The sequence below is a fragment of the Branchiostoma lanceolatum genome, chromosome 3, assembly GCF_035083965.1.
Source record: "Branchiostoma lanceolatum isolate klBraLanc5 chromosome 3, klBraLanc5.hap2, whole genome shotgun sequence".
In the NCBI taxonomy this organism is placed as follows: domain Eukaryota; kingdom Metazoa; phylum Chordata; class Leptocardii; order Amphioxiformes; family Branchiostomatidae; genus Branchiostoma; species Branchiostoma lanceolatum.
Window position 1 is genome coordinate 14847807 of NC_089724.1, and position 19479 is coordinate 14867285.

At 41.1% G+C, this 19479-nt stretch overlaps 3 protein-coding genes across 5 annotated transcripts in view; 1 reads left to right on the plus strand and 2 right to left on the minus strand.

Annotated features, from left to right (window-relative positions):
• LOC136430503 (atrial natriuretic peptide receptor 1-like) overlaps nt 1–3671 on the plus strand; it is a 25347-nt gene extending 21676 nt beyond the window's left edge. For 2 of the 3 annotated variants that reach the window (XM_066421180.1, XM_066421182.1), the window contains exons 21-23: nt 458–549; nt 1137–1160; nt 2332–3671. In XM_066421180.1, the coding sequence (XP_066277277.1) occupies nt 458–549; nt 1137–1160; nt 2332–2406 (191 nt within the window). In that variant the 3' untranslated portion in view covers nt 2407–3671. The remainder of the gene's footprint in view (nt 1–457; nt 550–1136; nt 1161–2331) is intronic. The other variant, XM_066421181.1, reaches the window with a different exon arrangement.
• LOC136430504 (uncharacterized) lies at nt 3362–10652 on the minus strand. The gene is made up of 5 exons (XM_066421183.1): nt 10346–10652; nt 7440–7631; nt 6862–6935; nt 6263–6417; nt 3362–5631 (listed from the first exon to the last, which is right to left on the minus strand). The coding sequence occupies exons 1-5, from the start codon at nt 10597–10599 to the stop codon at nt 4882–4884; spliced, it is 1425 nt and encodes a 474-aa protein (XP_066277280.1). The 5' UTR covers nt 10600–10652; the 3' UTR covers nt 3362–4881.
• An 885-nt stretch (nt 10653–11537) lies between these two features.
• LOC136430506 (prokineticin Bm8-e-like) lies at nt 11538–18899 on the minus strand. The gene is made up of 2 exons (XM_066421185.1): nt 18389–18899; nt 11538–12513 (listed from the first exon to the last, which is right to left on the minus strand). The coding sequence occupies exons 1-2, from the start codon at nt 18494–18496 to the stop codon at nt 12232–12234; spliced, it is 390 nt and encodes a 129-aa protein (XP_066277282.1). The 5' UTR covers nt 18497–18899; the 3' UTR covers nt 11538–12231.
• Nucleotides 18900–19479: the final 580 nt, after the last annotated feature.

Here is a 19479-nt window from a genome sequence, read left to right on the forward strand (position 1 = left end):
TATTATCGACCGGTCATTAATTCAATTTCAATTCAATTTAATTCAGGCACCTGGCCCATATGAACACATACAGAGAAGAACAAAGGGACTACACAATAATACATAAGAAGATACCTATAACCTAACTTATACAAAAATCTACCTTTTAAAAACAAACATTAAAATCTATGAACCATGGCTTGCTGGCCAATGGTATGACAGCCTGATAATCATTATCAAATGCAGGATCCTGATTGGTTGATCTTTTCTGGCAACACGGTGTATGATAATGTATAAAGATGCATCATTCTGCTTTTTGATGAATTGCTGACATTATGGGGTGCATGAAGAATTGGAGAGGCAGAGTTATGTATGGACTGGTTTTTAACAAGCTCTATGAGACTGAGAGCGAGTCAGCGAGTGAGTGAGTGTGTTAATCGGTCTAATGTTAACAATTTATTGGGTTATTTTCCTTCAGCACATCGTGTCCACATCAGCAGCACAACCAGAGCAGCCCTCATGACCATGACTGGGTATCACATTGAGCCCAGAGGAAAGGTGGAGCTCACGGTAAACTATTCTATACAACATCATTAACATACGGAAGGGACTCCAAGCGAGACTTAGGCCCCATGTCCTTCGGACAGAACCCGCGCGCTGGGCAACAGATGAGAGACCGAAAGTCATTGGTTATTGAGATAATTGAAAGATCATTGAAAAGTCCTTTATTGGATACCATTGCAAGAAGAAGGATCGTTGAAATCATTGAATAACATTGAGCGCTCAAGAAAAGACTGTAAATGTTTTCATGCTAAATGGCCTTGCATTTGTAGAATCCCTAACTTAACATGAATGTCCAAACACCCTTTTAATATCAATTATTTACAAGCTTTTCAGACTTCACACAAACAACATGATTGCTTTCTTTTATGCTACTCCCAAGAATAGTAACACACCTGTTTCATGAATGTATTTTGATTTCATAAACATCAAGGAATATAGGCAAGTTATCTATTACAACAGCTGATAAAAAAATATATGAATATAAAAGATTGAAAGGGACCCCCATGCCCACATCAGTGTTCAGGGCCGTGTGTTTATTGTCCCTCTAGCTCTGATATAGACGTGTTCCTCTATCTCCCACCTTCTTAATCCAGGACGACGCAATGAGCGAACACAACGTGAGTATGAAAGAACCAGATACACCCAACGGGCTTATTAACTTGTGTCCCGACTCAATGGTTTAATACCTAAAATAAGGATGTACGCGCATTCTTATCTTTGTACATTTTTCGAACATAAATTCAAAGAGAGAGAGAGAGAGAGAGAGAGAGAGAGAGAGAGAGAGAGAGAGAGAGAGAGAGAGAGAGTATTGGCATATACATATATATCTTGGCTTGGTTTCGACTCGCGAACGAAGATTCAAAGGTTTGAAGACTTCACTGTATAATATAAGATCGTGGGCCAATTAGTGGGATACTCTTTTTAGTGCCTCTTTTATGTGCACCCACCACAAGATGACAGGTTTCACACATCCGCCTACTGGTCAACCAGATGGGATTACTAACGACGGCACCTTTTTTGCTCTGCCCCCAGAAACATGCCCCGTGGATTCGAGTGCCAGACATTATAAATATAATCAGTTGTTAGCTGATAAAAGTATTACAACGTAGCTCCAAGGAACCATCCGTCAGTGATGCCCATGGCCACATTAAAAAAGTACGAGTTCAGAGGAACGATAAATTTGCCGTTAGCGTTCTTATGTAAAGACTTATGTAGACGTTACGTAAGATCATATCACCACTCTGAGATTTCTGTTTCTATTCATAAGCAATTAAGGGAGCCTCTGAGCTGGCTGTGAGTTAGTAATTCATTGAAATATGGGAGTATCTAAAAGCGCATGGAAGAAAGATCTTTTTTATAGAAAGACGCATAAATCGTTGCTGTTAATAAGTGCCCTGTGGCCTATTACCTGGTACCTGGCCGCTGTTGGAGTTTCATATTCCGACTCGTTTCTCTAACGTTGTCACGGTGTAGTTTAGTGAACGCAAAGCAATTCATGTTACTCAGTAACAACGGTTGGCATCTTTTATCTTACCGTAAGGTTATGCAATCTGCCCCCAAAGACTCTCTGGCGTAAAGTTTTCATGGAAGAGCTAGCAACGTAACTGAAGTTTTGCTAGCTCTTCGTCCGATTTGCACCCATTTTGCAGATCTATATCTTAAAAAGATTGCTAATTTTGTCACAGTAAACGAAATCCGTACTCGCTGTTAGGGTTAAATCTTGTTAGTGAATCTATTCAATGTAAAGACAATGTATCTGTAGTTGTTAACGACACATTTGTTCTGCAGAAAGGACGGGCGGAAATGACGTATTGGCTAACCGGAAAGGACGGGATGGAGACCCTGCCAACGGAGCCATTGTAACAGAAGCTGTGAGAAGCACCAAGCCCGACGGATAGAGCTCATACATCTTATCACAAATATCAAGACAAAACGCTATAACGTACACGAAGATGATATTTAGCTTAGCGTTTGGGCCAGCTCGAGGTATTCTTATATGTTAGAACATCAGATATGGCCTCTAAAACATGTTCTTGATGTCACTGTGGTATAGAAGAGTACTACTATGTTCAGAATGTTATCAAATGATGAAACTTAATAATAAAGATAGCAGCTATTCATGGTGTTTTCTTGTTCTCAGAGCATATTCAAGCATCGGGTGCTGACTGAAATCTACAAACTTGAACTGTTGATGTTCTGTGGTGTAGTGTGTTAAGAATAGCTACGTACGTACAGAATGCTATCAGATGATGAAACTTGTTAACAGATATCACCTGTTCATAGGCGACGCTTTTCTCATTGTAATATATATATATATGTGTGTTTAGTGTTTAAATACCATATATGACCTCCTAGTCTGTAGTACGGTGAAGGCAGAACCTGGAACTAAAACAGGATGACACTAGGCTACCTATATCTGCATATATGACGGTCTGAACCATTCACTATTGACGTTATTGTGGTGTGGTATGTTAGATATTACTATGTTTATCAAATGATGAATCTGAATAATAACACTGCACTGTAGAACACCCGTGGAGTACTCCCGTTTACTCCTTCACTGCATACTTATTGATCACTAATCATATCAAAAGAATTTCATTACATGAGGTTGAACTTATGTTTACAATGTTATCAAGTGATTTATCTTACTAATACATAGCACTTGTTCATAGTTTTGATTGTTGTCTTGCATGCGTATTAACCAGTCACAGTATGCTGTCGACATTGGAGCGGTGTAACTTGTAGCAGGGTACTGAGTATGTTCAGCGTGTTGTTAGATGGTGAAACTTAACAAAGATAACACCTATTCGTAGGGTTTCCTATATTTTCTGTTTTATTGCAAACATTATGAGTAATTTCATGTTTATTGCATGATGATGCTGTCTCTACATTATTGACATCTCAAGGTAAAGATAGCTAATCGAGAATGAGAGAATACAGAATGCAAGTGTGATTTTATGGACGATAATGTGATTGATGGCAGACTGAGGCACATTGAACTCAAGTAGAACGAATATGCATGGTTGGATTTGCCACAATCATTTTTTGACGTCATTAAGTCTGTAATCTTGAGTTGCCCACGCACTGATGCTGTGATATCGTTATTAAAGATCTCGTTATGTCAAGGTCTGTTTCATGTGATGCTTGATCGCACGATAAGTCTGAAGTGTCTAACATCAGAAATAGCTAATTATCTTGCATAAAACAGTACTTTGCTAGCAAACGACTGAAATTCTCTGTAAAAAGAAGTTGAAAAGTTGCTGACTTTCGAAAGTCGTGGCACACCCTTCACGAGGTAGGCATACTGACCTGTATGGTGTAGGCATCGTACCGAATCATCAATATGCCATTTGTCTAGCTGATTGAAAGTGAGCAATTGAAATGAATTGGAACAATGAACTTAATAAAGCGTCTTTCATTCAGGACAATTACTGTCCTTGATGCCTTGATCTTATATTGTTTTATATCAAAGTAGAGCCACTAGATCACTATGAAATTGGCTTGAATCCCACGTGGGATGTTCGGAACGTATCATTACGCTGTCGATGACGCCCAAGGGTTCGAATTAACGTCCATACATATCACATTTACCTCTTAAACAGGCGACAGTTTTTTGAGATGTTGATCGCCTGCTTTGACACGACGTCAATCGGCTAATAGGATTACATGCGGATCTGTACCGGCTGGATAAAAGCCAAACTTGCTTAGAAGTCGATTGAAATGGATAGATTCTCTAACCACCACATACAGTAAACAATAGAGATAACTAGCCTGGTATGTTAAACAAGCAATTATAGCCGCCCTTTAAGGACCTGTACTAAGACAAATGACTTCTTTGTTAGTCCCAGAACAATGCAATTAGCCCTTGATGGCAAAGACAGTTCCCTTCGCACTGGTAGCGATGACTAAACCGTCGTCAGATGGACCAGAATAACCTGCCATCTGTCCAACAACTGGGCTATCGTCGGGTACGGCTAGCTTCCACAAGAGGTTTAGGTACTGGTCGACAGCAACAACATAATTCAACGAATCTGACTCTAACTTTTTGTGTTCAGACGAATGCTCCTGGCCTGTTTTCATGTTCCTCCATCCAGGAGGACTTTTGAAAGTGACACCGAATACCAGAACCTCTTTTGCTTTCGTGGTTGAACCTCCTGACCACAAGACCATGATCTTGGACGTCACGTTTAACTTTGTGCCGATTATTTCTGACAAATTTCCCGTTCTAGTATATGACAAGTCATCAGGGTCCAATGCAACGAGCACATCGTTGCTCATGAGTGACCAAAGATATCTCTTATCTTCAGAATCAAGAAGGGGGCCGAAGGGTATGTCTTAGGTAGAAATCTCTTGCTTAGTGTCACCCTTCGTACGCTCAACGGTGTCTTGGTAACTTATCTCCTGGCGCATTGCAAGAGATGCTACGGAATCCGAAACGGTTTTTACAACAGTTGGAGGTTCTCCTTCTTTGGGGCTTTCTTCAAATAGAAACAACTGTGGTAAGACAGCCTGCTCGTTTCCCATGTCCTTAGCTATAAAGCTAACATAGATACGCCCGTTGTCGGCAAGTAACAGGTTGTGGTAGATATTAAATGGGTCGTTTTTGGGCGGTTCTTGATTTTGTTTATCCCGAAAACCAAATGTCTCTTTACTTTCTTGCTTGTAATCTTTTTGGTTACTTTTGAGATCTTCCCCATTACTACGATCCAAAAACTTTGTGATATCATTCCAGAAGGAGTCAACCAAAGTCTGCTCACCCACCCTCTTAGACTGATCGTTGCCTTTTCCCTTTCTACTACTCAGATATTCACTTTCAAACAACTTCCTGTGCTCTACCTGCTCATCGTTACCTAGACCAGGTAACCATTCCCACTTTGTATGTTTCAAGTACTCCTGAGTACTACTATCACCACTACTATCACCACTAGCATCACTATTGTAGTTGGAGTCGTCAACGATGACTGGTTCTTTCGGGACCAGACGGCCCTGGCTGTTCGGTACGAGAGGGTAGTACCATCGGATGACCATCCGCGGTGCCATCTGGGTAGTCAGATCCACACGGTACACACGGTACTCCAAGGGATACTGGAACAAGGCGCATACATTTGGGTTAATGAATTTGAATCGGAATTTTCCATTGATCAGTATTTCAAGAATCCGTACATAAAGTGATTGTTACGCCAAAATTAGTTCCTCAAGCAACTGGATAGAATTTTGAAACAGTCAGACGTTTCAGACAGCATCCGCTATCTTTCATCAGTCACTGACGAAACATAGCGGATGCTGTCTCAAACGTCTGACTGTTTCCAAATTTTATCCAGTTGCTTGAGGAACTAAGTTTGGTGTATCTTATTACCTGGATGCATAACCGTCATCAGTGCACCACAGTGATTGATAGCCTGTCGTCAATGCTCCGCGATATATGTGACATTTTAGAAGGAAGTCTTTATCAGATATCTTGTATAGTCTGTATAAGTATTGGGCCCTGAAATGCTATAGCTACTCTTTGGTACCGGATAGTGGTACCGGGTGGTCTGTTTGGATGGTGGTGATGACAGTAGAATTATACGTGCTTTAAACCACTTCTACGGGAGAGTATTATAATTGGTTTTGATCAAATTGATATTAACAACTTATTACTTAATTTGTTGCAGGAAATAAGTTGATTTGACACAGTTGTATTTTTAGTGGTGTTTTGCAAGTTATAGATGTTTACCGGTCCCGGGTACGGTTTTTCCCAGTGCGAGGGACCAAACTTGGTGAGGAAGTACGCCCGTCGTCCGTCGATGACAGGCTGTGCAACCGGCAGGAAGGTGCCATTGACTCCTGCCACGGTCTGGTCCAGATAAATCGAGGCGTGGGGTATACCGGCTGAAAAACATGTTACCCATGTCACTGTAGAAATGAGGGAACAATGAACTTGGACGTTTGTACATGTCACAGTCTCGGCAATTAGCTCGTTCGCAAAATAGCTATCAAGGTAACTTAGGTGAAGGGATCCATAGATAACGAATTAGCACACAAATCAATAGGTTGAATATAAAAAGCTAGTAATTTAGTAGCTGTTCGTTATCAAACAAAGAAACAAACGAACAAGATGTACATAAGCCAGATCGAGTGGTAGCAGTAGTTTGGAAAAAGGTAAGCGTGATTGATCATAAACTTCATTTATGATGACAGGATGAGGGAGAGGTAAGGATAGGTCTATCGAGACACTATAAGCTCATCGTTCTTCGTCAACATGAAAAACATTGACCTGATTAATCTTTATATATATGAACACCCATATTTCTTTAGGTCAGATGTGACACTTACCGGTAAGGTATACGACGAGAAGCCCCCAGATGGGCACGGTTATAAGGAGAAATCCGTCATCAGAAACCACCAAGCTGTCAAGGAACAAAAAGTCACCTGTGTCTAGTATAGGATGCAAATGGAACTACAGAAGCATTTGAAACACCCTGCTGATTTAAAACTGCGCATGTTTCAAGGCCAGTTTTAAGGAAGCAGTTTAATTGGTCCATGGGGGCTAAAGTTGCTTCTGTTGGAAAATGTACGTCATGTTTTGTAAAAGGTGACATCTGTCTTTTACTCATTGGTCAACAAACAGCAGTCTTCTGTGAGTTTTACGTACCACCTATTCCTTTATATCAAACGGAGTCAGAGTCCAGTTATCTGTCATAGCTATTTCAATGCAGCAGCAAGTTTCCGAGCGATATTGTTTGTTTACCAATAGCGCAATTCTTTTTGTCCAACTGAATGCCATTCGGTCAAACTGCAACGCCAATGAATGTATCACAATTCAAAGTATTATGTTTATAACATAAACCATTCATCAATCAATCAATCATTCCTTGAAGCATTGATGGGCTAAAAACAACGTTTCTCCCTACTTGTAAACTCCGGGGAAGTCCTTGAGCGGTATGGATTTACCACACACCGTCCCGTTGGGAATCCGGCACTGTAAGTGTCCCTTGTCCATGGAGAAGGTCAGACCGCCCAGCGCTATCACAGGAACGGTGGGGTCACGGAGCTCCTTATCGGCGAAGACAAGGTCACCAGTAGACGCTTCGAAACCTACCTCACTGGTAACAGGAAGAAAACAAGAAATTGAACATCTCATACCACTGTGAAATGAGAAAACAAGTTTGTTCTTTATTTTGGCATTTGTGTATAAAGTTAGCACGCCAACAGTTCCTGAGAAAATCATATACGTACTTTTATTTATTTGTTGATAAAGGTTACACATCCAGGTAATATATCTTACGCCAAATAACAGTTACTAAAGGAACTTGATAGAATGTGAAAGTTTTCAAATTGTATCCAGTTGCTTGACTCTGTTATTTGGCGTATAATTGTTATTCCCCGGAGGCAAATTGCGAAGGTACACACAGATATCATAACGTAAAAAGGTTTGAAAAACGACTAGTCTATATATAACGTTGGGTCACATTAATTCGCGGGGTACTTAAATTCGCGATTTTTCGAAAACGGGGTATTTAGGGATATGTGCTAGATGCAACATAAGTAATACCGCTAGAAATGCAAACCTGACAGACTAACGTATTCAGAACACTGTCTGAAAAGCTTCGATAACCATGCATTAGAAGGCGACGAGGTCAAAAACTCTCCGTCCCTTATTGGAACAGTCTGAGGGCTTCGTGGGAGAATTACACAACATGCTGTATAAAATGTAATCAGCGGTAAGATATTCAAGACGAATCTTCTCTCCCGAAATAATGTTCACTCCTGTCCGACAACACCGTCATTGTGCGTGCGGCGGACGGTAGTTTCAAGTTGAAATATTATGGTGTCAGTACGACTAGAGACAAAATCTACCATATATATGATTAGTGCAAAGATAGTACATGATACTGACAGAATAATAGAAAAAAAGGATGGTTTATTGTTCTGCTAGATTGATTTCAGTCAACCATTATCGGAAAAATGGCGAATTTATGTTACCCAACGTTATATCTGAGTATCATCATCAAAGCGTGACAGTTCGCATCATCCATCAATATCCGCGTCATTGCTAGCAGGAAGTCTTTTGTGAGTTTTACGTACCAACTAAAGATATAAGGCTGTGATATCTATTATCTGCTACGTTACCTGACATAAACCAGGAAGCGCTCTACTAGGCTGAAACAACATGTTTTCAAGGGAAGGGGCGCTGTTGTTCTCTGTTGTATGCTAATTCTCGTTCATGCCCAGTTAACGACACCATTGAGACTTTTTTGTGAGCTGACTCCGATTGTTCACTCTTCCATGATCACTAATCAACATGCCTAATGAGAAAGTAGTGTGGATGCTGTTATCGTATAGCTTAACCCTCAAACTCCCGAACGGGGTCATTTTTGACCCCAGGCGTGGATTTTGACGTGCTACTTGAACATGTTTGATTTGAAAAAAAATTCCTTCCGTCACTTTGTCAGTAGACATCTTTTCTAATTTTCTAGGAAGGTCGGCACAATACTTTTGACAATATATAGGAAAGTCTGTGTTGAGTCCACTGGGGTCATTTTTTACCACAGCAAAAATAATGTGCTGTTTTTGAGACCTGCCCTCTGTAACTCCTAAACTACTTATTGTATGACCATCAAATTTTCAGAGGATGATGCACATGTGAATCAATATTACCAAAACAAATTTTATGTCATAATGACGTAATGTGACGTAATTATGACATACTTTATGTGATTCTATCCGCCATCTTGGATTTTGACCGATGACGTAATCAAATCAGCTTAAAATATCAATGTTAAATCATCAAAGGTACATTGGATTACATAAGATGATAAAAAATAAATTTGGCGTACCAACAAAGCCTTGAAACGTCATTGTTTGAACTGAAATTAGAAGATTTTGTAAAACATGCCAGTCAAAAACCCGTTGCCATGGCAACACAAAAAACGATGAACTTACTTTATTAATTTGAAATTTTTGTTAAGGACATTTTATTAGAAGTTACCAAGTTTGGTGGCTCTCGCGTAAGCCGTTCATGCAACATGAAATTTGGCGTTGGCTTAAAAAATCCCCTCCCGGTCTAAATAGGAATAGTTCAAGGCGTGGTCCTTCTGATCTTTTTGCATAAATTATGATAATGAACGGGAATTATTCATACCAAAACATGCCAAAACATTCCTCTTACATTGATGAAGCAATGTACGGATAACAATCAGCGAAAAAAGTGAAAAGGGGGGTTTTATTAGTACTGAACAAAATATTTTGGGGTCATTTTTGACCCCGTTCAGTCATTTTAGTCACAAAAATAGGTTCGGGTGTTTGCGGGTTAAACATATGAAAAGCCCTATGCCCTATAACTGATCTTTGGACCTTTGAACCACAGAACATGTTTGCTGTAGACAAACCGTCCGTTTGTGCCAGGTCTATTCATGGACCAGTCTGGGCCTGACACGCCCCTTCACAATGCTCCACAATTTTGCTAAAAAGCATGCATCTTTTGTTAACTCTGACTTTTTTCTTTCTTACAAAGTAGCAAATACTTTATCTTTACGAACGTCTACAAACTTCGTGTTTGAGATAATCTTTGTGAAAAAAGGTTATGATACGTTTTATACATTTTTATATACACTTCTTCAGGCAAATACTTTCAAAGATAGTGCTCAGATATCTTTGTAACGGCCTGATACCAACGTTTGGAGGCAAAAATTACTTGTGAATATTACAGTACGGTGTGTTGCATACAGCGATTTACTGTCAATTACTGATATTTTCATAGAACTCTAAGTCTTGTATGTGTCCGTTTTTCTATCTGCTGTTATTTCGGAATACTTACTTTGACGTGGCGCCAGGTACTAGGCACACGGCATTGTCACCGTCTGAAGCACAGCCTTGGGGCGGGGGGAGCTCCTGACCCTCCCCGGTAGAGTCTCTCTTCCACAGCACTGATACGTTCTCCATAGGGGGATTGTCCATTAATATAGAGAAGGTACCCTGGGAGCTACAGCCCCACATGGGGCATCCCTGGATGGAAAACTGAGCCAACACCCCCGGTGTAGACAGCACGACGAAAAACAGCAACAACGCCATCGTGTTTTTTTGTCTGTGGAGCGATATGCGGTTTTAGCTATGGGTGTTTCAAAGTCCGGGGTTATTTCAATATCACCTTATCGCCGTTTATTTGTATGTTAAATAGGTAAAGGTAGGGTAAATACCACATTCCAACAACAACAACAACACTGCTAGACTGATTAGACTAGAATCATCGGACTGATTTATTTGATATTCATTCTTGATTGCTGATAGGGAATGAAAAAAATATTCATAGATATACATGTATTCAAGTTATAACAGCACGTCGCCGGAGCGTAAGCAAGAACTTGCGTTTAAGGTCGTGTTCGAGTATTTAAGGTTAATATCTCGCATATATGTTCATTTAGTTGTGTCCAAAGACATATCTTATGCAACGGCTGTTACTCTTATCCAACAGCTGTTACTCTGATGCAACGTTGACCAAAGAGAACAAAAGAGATTCGGCAGTTATGATAGGTTTAAATAGAAGGCTGTCCGGGGCTTTTATATTATGGCCCCTACTAGGGGCCGACCGGTTATGCTAGGGTCACATTTCCAACCCGGGGCCCGGCCGGGCAGCTTGTGGGAATGAAAACTATGATATGAAAGACAACAAAACACACAAAACTTCTGAAAAATTATTCCTTACCAAACGTTATGTATAACCTTAGTATGCGCATTTTATTCTGTGTTTTCTCAAACAGCTCGGCCGGGCTCCGGCTAGGAAATGTGACCCTAGCATTAGGTGTGGCCGCTATGAGCGCGACTTAATCAGGCTACTTGAAATCTAACGTTACCACATGGCACCGGTTGTCAATAATAGCAGGATTATGAATGTGTGGGTAAACAGCTAGCAGCGTGGCCGCACATGGGAAATTAAGTAAGAGCTGATTAGTTTGATTCTTCACAACATTTCGTATAATCACGTGACAACAACACGCCATGGTTTCACAATCTTTCATTTTTAAGGTCTTTAATTGTTTCACCAATCAATATCTTGATACATAGGATCTAATGGTCTGGTGCTTAAAATCTACTTGTATCAGTTTTCGGAAAAAACAATGTGTAGTTATTTCACCTCTATATGTAAAAGAAAAGCCATGATGAGGCGAAGCCAATCGCCTTTACTATGGCTGGTAACGTAATGTAGATAATGGTCAATGAAGAGACCGACGGATTTCACCGTACTAAAGTGCGTCTTCTATCAGAGGAGAAGACTCTATTCTGACGATTGACCCTGAAATGTATCTTTCTGAGCACTCCAGACATTCAATTTTTTCATTAATGATAATCCGTGTGTCAGTCCATATGATTGGCAATTTCTCCATGTATTCTAAACAATTCTTTCCTCTAGAATTACATGACATTGTCTGCCACTGGCAATAGCTTAACTTCCAGTTGTCTATGATTCTGTCGTGTCAACAGCAGTACAAGTGATGGTTATAATCCTGGGTGATCTGAAGAAACTGTCCCCTCATTGGTATTAACTGTTTATCCACGATACACCTCCTCTAATCTTAATTTTAGATTCCTCATCACACTATCCGAGAACAACGAGGTTGTGTTTTGTAAGCTAAAGCGACGCTCCCCGTTCCTCTCTGCCAACAGGTCGACAGGAGACTCGGCCGCCGTTTTGCTGAGCAAGGCTAGTCAGACGATGTAGTCCGCCGGCGGCGGTTGTTGACAGGTCCCGACCACACCCCCGCTCTCCGGCACGCACACGAGCCCGTGTTTGCAGGGACATCTCCAGAATTGACGCTCCAGAGCTGGGGACCGTAGCGAGCGGGTCTCAGTGCGGGAGGGAAGGCAGGGTGCACCGACGGATCCGGGCGGTTTGCAGACGGACACCTCGTAGACAGTCCATGGGTTCCACGGGGCGCAGCACCATCCCTCCCCCCGGGCCAGCGCACAGTCGCTGTCCATGCTACACACCTGCAACAAACAACATATATCTTCATTAATAAGGCCCCATGTATGTAGGATGGAGACCGTTGGGCAAGTGACCACAAAATCAATGGATAATGAAATCATGGAAACATAACTGGAAGATCTAGACCGTGGAGAACATTGAGAGCTCATTGGAAGACCTCAGCCTTTTTTTAAATCATTGAACGATCATTGAGCCTAAAGATCTTGGAAATCATTGGGTGATCCTTGTAATCTGGCTTCAACATTATTTGGAGACGTTGAAAATCATTGAATGACCATTGGAAGACGTTGGAGGTCATAGAACACTCACTGAAAGATCGTTTCTGGACGTCTAACGGTCTCTCAACTATCTAGCCTCTGCGAAATGGCCGCTTAACCTATGTAAATCCATATGTTTGTTACCAAATGATAGGTCGAAAGCTATTCGACCAGAATAGTAGTAATAATCTACCAAGGACAACATTCGCCAGGAATAGTAGTGATCATCTGCCGAGGACTAAAAGCAATATTGTGTGAATATCAACCAGCGAAACTTTAAAGATTGACAAAGAATTAAGCTCATTTCCGTTGTCACAATGAAAACAAATTTCAATTGCCGACGAAAACCATCATGTGCCACATATAGACGACAGGAAATGAAACGAACGGAATACGAATCAAGTAGGACAAGAGATGCTATAGACGGTGTCTCTCAAGTCCCAACGCTAATTGCCAAGTAGGCGCTGGGAAGAAAATAGTAAAATGTAGCGTTTTCTGCCTGCTCCGATTTGGTACACAGTCACAAAAACTGAAACTCGTCTCACCACGTCCATTGACGTCGGTTATAGTCGGGTTACTCGACTCAAAGCAAATTTGGCTTCTTTGAATTCGTCTTCCCAGGTGGTGAATAGATTAAAATTGATCACTATTGGAGTTACATGTACTTTGTTCTTCCAAACCAATTGATTATCTTCGTCTTTTTTTCTGAGAACACACATGGGTAGAGCCTAAAGAAGATAACATTTCCTCTGCATCCTAGAATGTGAAGGTTTCTGCCTGAAAGTTGTTATTGTGGTAGTGAGTTTTGTTGGATGCCTGGGAGTGTTCCTGTCACCACCAAGCACTGTGGAAGTACGGTGCCTTTGCAAACATTCAACAATGCATGTAGAGATCAGTGGTGACAAAAACATGAAGCTTGAATGTTTCATCTACCCATAAAAGGAGCCCTAAACTCCATATGGGGTGTTATTTTCTAATGGATGCTAAATTTAGGAAGTAAAAATGCATACTATTCACAGTACAAAATAAAGGACCTACTAGTCCTGTGCGCATCAAAAAGCATTCAGTATTTTAAAAAATCTCCTCGTAACCCTCTGATAAAACCAAACCACCTCAGCCTATGGCTGAATACAATGTTCCTGACAAATGTGCCTGACAAAGGTTATGTTACAGAAAGACTATCAGGGGTGGTAAGAAAAACACGTTTTGTTATGTATTCTGTTATATCTTATTAACCTAGCCTTCTTCTTGATGAATGTGCTTATCGCTCCTCATTGATGCCGAAAATATTCACGATTAAGGAAGTGTGTACTCAAAGAGATTCACAAACCAACTTATGACTGTTCAGTAGTATACGCCACGTTACAATTAAAATGCTTAATGTGTCGATACATTTTGGATACCTTTAATGTACGTTCAAAGCTACGGTTGACCTTGAGAACTTATAAATCAACGCATACACTACTCAAATCCCCGAACTCGATGCTCCTTGAACGGAACTGTCTTACATGCGATTGAGAAGTATTACTTTCCTTTGGTTCGAGTCTACTCCACCCACCTGTCCCCATTCGCTTTAGTGCGTCACAACTTGCACAAAGTTGATCGGTTAATTGGTCAGTTGTTAGCCTCTTTAATCTCCTGATACCTTTCAGGATTTGTTTGACAGAAGTTTAAAAGGCACATAAGAAGTTGAGTGCAACGACATAGAAATAAAGGGATCTGTTGTAAATACGTATGAGTCAATAGGAATTCATTTCAAATGTGATAGATTAGCTACGTCAAGGCAATAAGATCCAGTTTCAATGTAAATCTTTACGTTAAGCATATCGACGGTTGGAACCATAAAAGGTTGATACATTGTAAACCTTTGACTAAGCCCTAAGTTGGAGCAGATTTTCCCCACGTCTGCCCTAATCCTCTTCTGGAAGATGTAGCTGTCAGACAGCTAAAGGAGAGCCGAAACACCAATGAACACCGATAGATACGTATACATTATATCCTTTCTAAGTCTTTATTTTCTGTATAAGCTAATAAACACCGATAGATACTTATATATACATTATCCTTTCTTAAGTCTTTATCGTCTATCTCAGATAAGCGCGTCTCTGTTGTCACAGACAGGACTAGTCTCGTAATCGCGATCATGTTAGCAATTAGTCCACATAAAGTGGAATTAATATCCATGGGTGCCGTGGCCACCTGCACTTAGTAGTCACTTCAAATGCTGGCCAGGCTTTTATCGTGTGTAAAGCTTTGATGAAATATTGTTTTAAGATCATCCGAATGACCTACTTGAGACTGGATGAAAATCTCTGGCGTATGCGATGGCGTTAACACGTCGTTTGGTGGGATCAACGACTTTGCCAAAGCAGTTAGTACAAGCCGTTGATATCGTTATAGTTTGCTACGGTTGCAGTAGGTTGTAGAGTGCATCCAATGACGATCCAATGTGGGGAAATGGCTAGGCCAAGAGAAAAATGTTGTGTTTTCCGTTACCCAACCCAACCTAGCAAAACCTGCCAACCATACGCCAAAAATAGTTATTCAAACAACTGCATAAAATGTTGAAACAGTCAGACGTTTCAGACAGCATCCGCTGTCTTTCGTCAGTGACTAAAGATAGGGCTGGAAAACCAAGTTTTATACCAAAACTCTGAATAGGTATGTTAATGAGGTAAACGCAATCATGTTAGCAATTAGTCCACGTAAAGTGGAATTAATATCCATGGGTGCCGTGGCCACCTGCACTTATCAGTCACTTCTGCCATGAACCATAGCCTTTTTGGGGGGTCGCCTGCGGGAAAGGGACCTCAAATTTTCGATCTAACATCTATAGATCTGAGTGCGCGAAAACATGTTCTTCTAATTTCTACTGCAATAGAAAATGGTGCGTGTACATTGTATATATATATATATATGTGTGTACCAATACAATAGGATGTTAAAAAAAACTGTGTCCTGGTGCATTTCAGTTGTAAATTGTATTTGCACCTCGGTCGAACTATTAAAAAAAGGAAAAGATAAAGAGAATCCCTACCTATCAACACTGGTTTTTAGGACCGTCATCAGAAACACAACATTCACCTTTCTAGGCCTAACCCACAGGAGGCTAGAGTCGTGTTTGATTAGGGTTTACTGGAAACGTGTTACGGCTTTCCATGTTGTATGTATAGGGTTCCCCCTATTATCTGGTTGGGGTTACACTTGTCAGGGTTGGTCTGGACTAATATAAAAAGGAGTCAGGAATTTATTTCCAAAAGAGACGGAATTATTAAAAGCATTCAGAGGCGTAAAAGAATATCTAGAAAACTAGCATTTGTGAGCAAATACCCGACGTCTTCGCCGAGCAAATGTCACAGATATCTTTCAACCTTAGCGTAAGTATCGGCCCCAAAAATTATCAAGGATACAACAATCGAACGGAAAGGGTGTGTTGGGGGAAAAATATAATTTGACAATACTATTTTTAGAGTGTTCATTTATTACAAAACGGTGGAAAGGAAGAAGCTTATCAATATTCCGTTTCACACAGATGCAAAGCACGCTCATAATCAAGCAAACAAAAGCTCGCAAAAATCTCTACTTTCAAATCGACGGGTGATAAAACTGCTTGTATTGCCAGACAATTTGTTCTTGAAACTGAATTTTGTAAAACAAAAATACCCTAAAAATGTTAGTACGTTGAAATAAAAGGCATTGATTTTTTTAGGACAAATTTCAAATGCGGTTTCCGCCTGATACGCAGAAATTGTATCGGTAATATATGTACCAGTGATATACAAAAAGGAAGCTAATAGTATGTGATTGTGTCCTCTTGCAGCTGAGACAGACGCAAATCAAAAGACGAAAACTGGTCAGCTGCGCAAATAAAAAGTGAAACACACAAGAACCAATAGATCCCGTAAAGCCCCCGTCGCAAATCAAGAATTTAGCTCGGCCGACTTGTCGGCGAGCTCCAAATGGCGATTTTCGGGCGAAGTACGACCGACGTCCTGTCGATTCTACGGGCTTCGGGCGAATTTTCGGAGCTCGGCCGACGTTCGCGTGTCACTGGAAGCTGCACTTAAATTCAGCGAGGCCTCGGCGACGATTTTCGAACTCGCACAGCTCGTCAACAGTTTGCCCGTAGCTCGCCCGAGCAACGCGCAGCGCTCGGCCAATATTCGGGCGGGCATCCGAGGATTTTAGACCCGATTTTTGGTCGGTCGGAGGTCGCCCGAACTCTTCGGCCTCGTGCGAGCCTCGCACGGGCCTTGAACAATAATCGGACGACCGTCGTCAGTGTTCCGGCCGACTCATGAAAAGTAAGGCGTGCTTCGGGCGAGCGTTGTGCAGGTGTTGATGGGAGCTTGGACGGGCCTCGGCCGAACTCCTTCTTGTTTATAGATAAAAGAAAACGACAGTTTGGTTTATAACATAAGATGATAAATGATACTGTAATATTAACTAATACTAAAATCAACTTGTCGAAAAATGCTGCCAAACTTTTCTAATGAAAGACAATTCAATGCGAAGTTAAATTTTCATTCAAAAAAAAAAAATAAATAAAATGTTGACACAGAAGACAATGCTTCTTGTTTCTTTTTTGGTATTGGTTTGGATGTTTCAACTTGTATATTAATGAACTGGGGCTTGACTTTTGAGGTTTGACTTCACTTCCTGAGTTTTTTCTCCACAAAATGACTAGTTGAAAGTCCGCTGAGTCATTATTGATCTATGTTTGTCTGCCGAGGCACGCCCAGGCGTGGGCAGGGCGTCGATAGGCTTATCAACGGTCGGTCGAAGCTCGGACGGCGTTCGCCCGAGCTTCGGTCGATTTCTATTTGGCGAAAATTTTTGGATCGGGGTTAAACGACTGATCTGTTGACTTTGTGGCTCCTGCACTTGTATTTTGATTGGTCTATAACAAAATTCCTCTTTATGTGGTTATTTCAGTGTGCCCACCTACTTCACTCGTGCCCTACAGTTTTGCCACAACTCAGAAAGTAAAGTTGGTCCAAATTTGAGATTGTTACCAGGCCATTTGATTCAGACTTCGTCCGTGTCCAAGAGATGGTACCGTCTTATGTGGGATTTATGATTGTTAGTGTTCGACTGACGTCGCCCGAGCTCCGTTCAATTTGTGACGGGGCAGGTTTTCAGTGAAAAATACGGTCGACACTCGGGCGAATTTGAAATTCGGCGAGCTTCCGGCGATCTACAAAATCGGCCGATGCTCCCATGAATTGTGACGCCGGCTTAAACGGCACTAACTTCTCCGAGTGATTACTAGAATGTCATTGAAGATGTTCCTGACTTCTACAGTTTAGAACATGAGTCTACTACAAAACAAAAGCAAGCGGATAGATAGACGACAGCTAAAAGAACAGGATTAAAAGCAAATGATAGTCATTTACTCAAGGCCAATTCTTGATTTAACATCCCTGTACAGTTCTATCTCTGACATCTTGACATTTTGTAAAATAAAAAACAAACAACATTGCCTGATACCCATTCAGAAAATGGCTCATTTGTTACTCTTATCAACTCGGTTGGGGTTCTTTTGATTTCTACAGATGTCCGGATCTGCTGTCCTATCTGCCCAATATTTGTTAAATGATGAAAAAAAAGGAAATCTTACCCCTGTTAACACAACTGCTCGTGACGTCCTTATTGATGCTGTAGACATGGCGAAATGAGCCACGAAGACCAACACTGTCGCAGATAACGCGCACTGAGAAACCGTCATTTTGTCGTCTGGCGCCGTCTGTGTTTCGTTTCGTCCTCAGCACTCCTCTTTCTCGCTCTCTCCTCTTGTGGTCGTTCTTTGGTGGTCGGTAGGGACAATGCCTGGCCTTTTAAAACAACTCCCCGTAACCCCAAATCTCTCTTGACAACTCCCACTTGCTTGTATCTGAGGCAGCTTACCGACTTGTTAATAGGTCCCCTTTGCCAGCTACCGGATTTCCGTTCTGAAAATTCTTGGAGTTGCGGGGGGTTGTTGTTCCCCCCACGTCGATGACGCAGAACTGACGCACCGAGTTTCTCTGAGGTTGAAAAGAACAGACATCAACATATGGCGAGATAGGGGAGAGATATGAAGATAAGTGGTACCTACGCAAGCTACGTTGGTGATACTCATTTCCGTATACGTGTAATTATCTTTCAAAGAGATCTTTCGTCATGCCTATGATCACGATAAAGGGTCACAGTGGAAGACATTCGTGTCACAACGCAGATTCTTGATTTATGGATTACTAACAGTGTTTCTTCAAACAACACACGTCTTTCTTTGCGATATCAATATCTTTATCTACGTGACCAATATCACAAGAGTGGATAAACTTATCGTACGCACCTATCGTACGTTCATATGCTACTTAGGTAGGTAGGTTTGAGAAAGGAGGACCTCTTTGCGTTCGTTGCAGGAAGACGTGAATGTATTTGGGCCTAGAAAAAAGATATGTGCTTCCGTTTAGCTGATGCCAGCCTTTTTTTGGGTAAACCGCTGGCTAGAGGCATGAAATTTTCACCTCAGTGATAGAAACGTTACAGAATCGTTTTCCAACATGTTATCCTCATTAATGTTGCAATCAAAAAGGTGATATAAACACAACCACCAAACTTAGGTATCCTTTATCTTGACGCCCTTTATGATATCATATCTGTATAATCAAAATATGATGTTGTTAATGCCAGTGTCCTGATGATGCATTTCAGTTTTAAACAGAT

Bases quoted from the DNA above. Each gene is read 5' to 3' on its own strand.
- LOC136430504 (XM_066421183.1), bottom strand. From the start codon at position 10,599: ATGGCGTTGTTGCTGTTTTTCGTCGTGCTGTCTACACCGGGGGTGTTG. The intron at 7,632-10,345 runs GTAAGTATTCCG...TCCTGTTACCAG, and splicing joins GTACCTGGCGCCACGTCAAA to TGAGGTAGGTTTCGAAGCGT. The intron at 6,936-7,439 runs GTAGGGAGAAAC...GTTCCTTGACAG, and splicing joins GACTTCCCCGGAGTTTACAA to CTTGGTGGTTTCTGATGACG.
- LOC136430506 (XM_066421185.1), bottom strand. From the start codon at position 18,496: ATGACGGTTTCTCAGTGCGCGTTATCTGCGACAGTGTTGGTCTTCGTG. The intron at 12,514-18,388 runs GTAAGATTTCCT...TGTTTGTTGCAG, and splicing joins GAGCAGTTGTGTTAACAGGG to GTGTGTAGCATGGACAGCGA.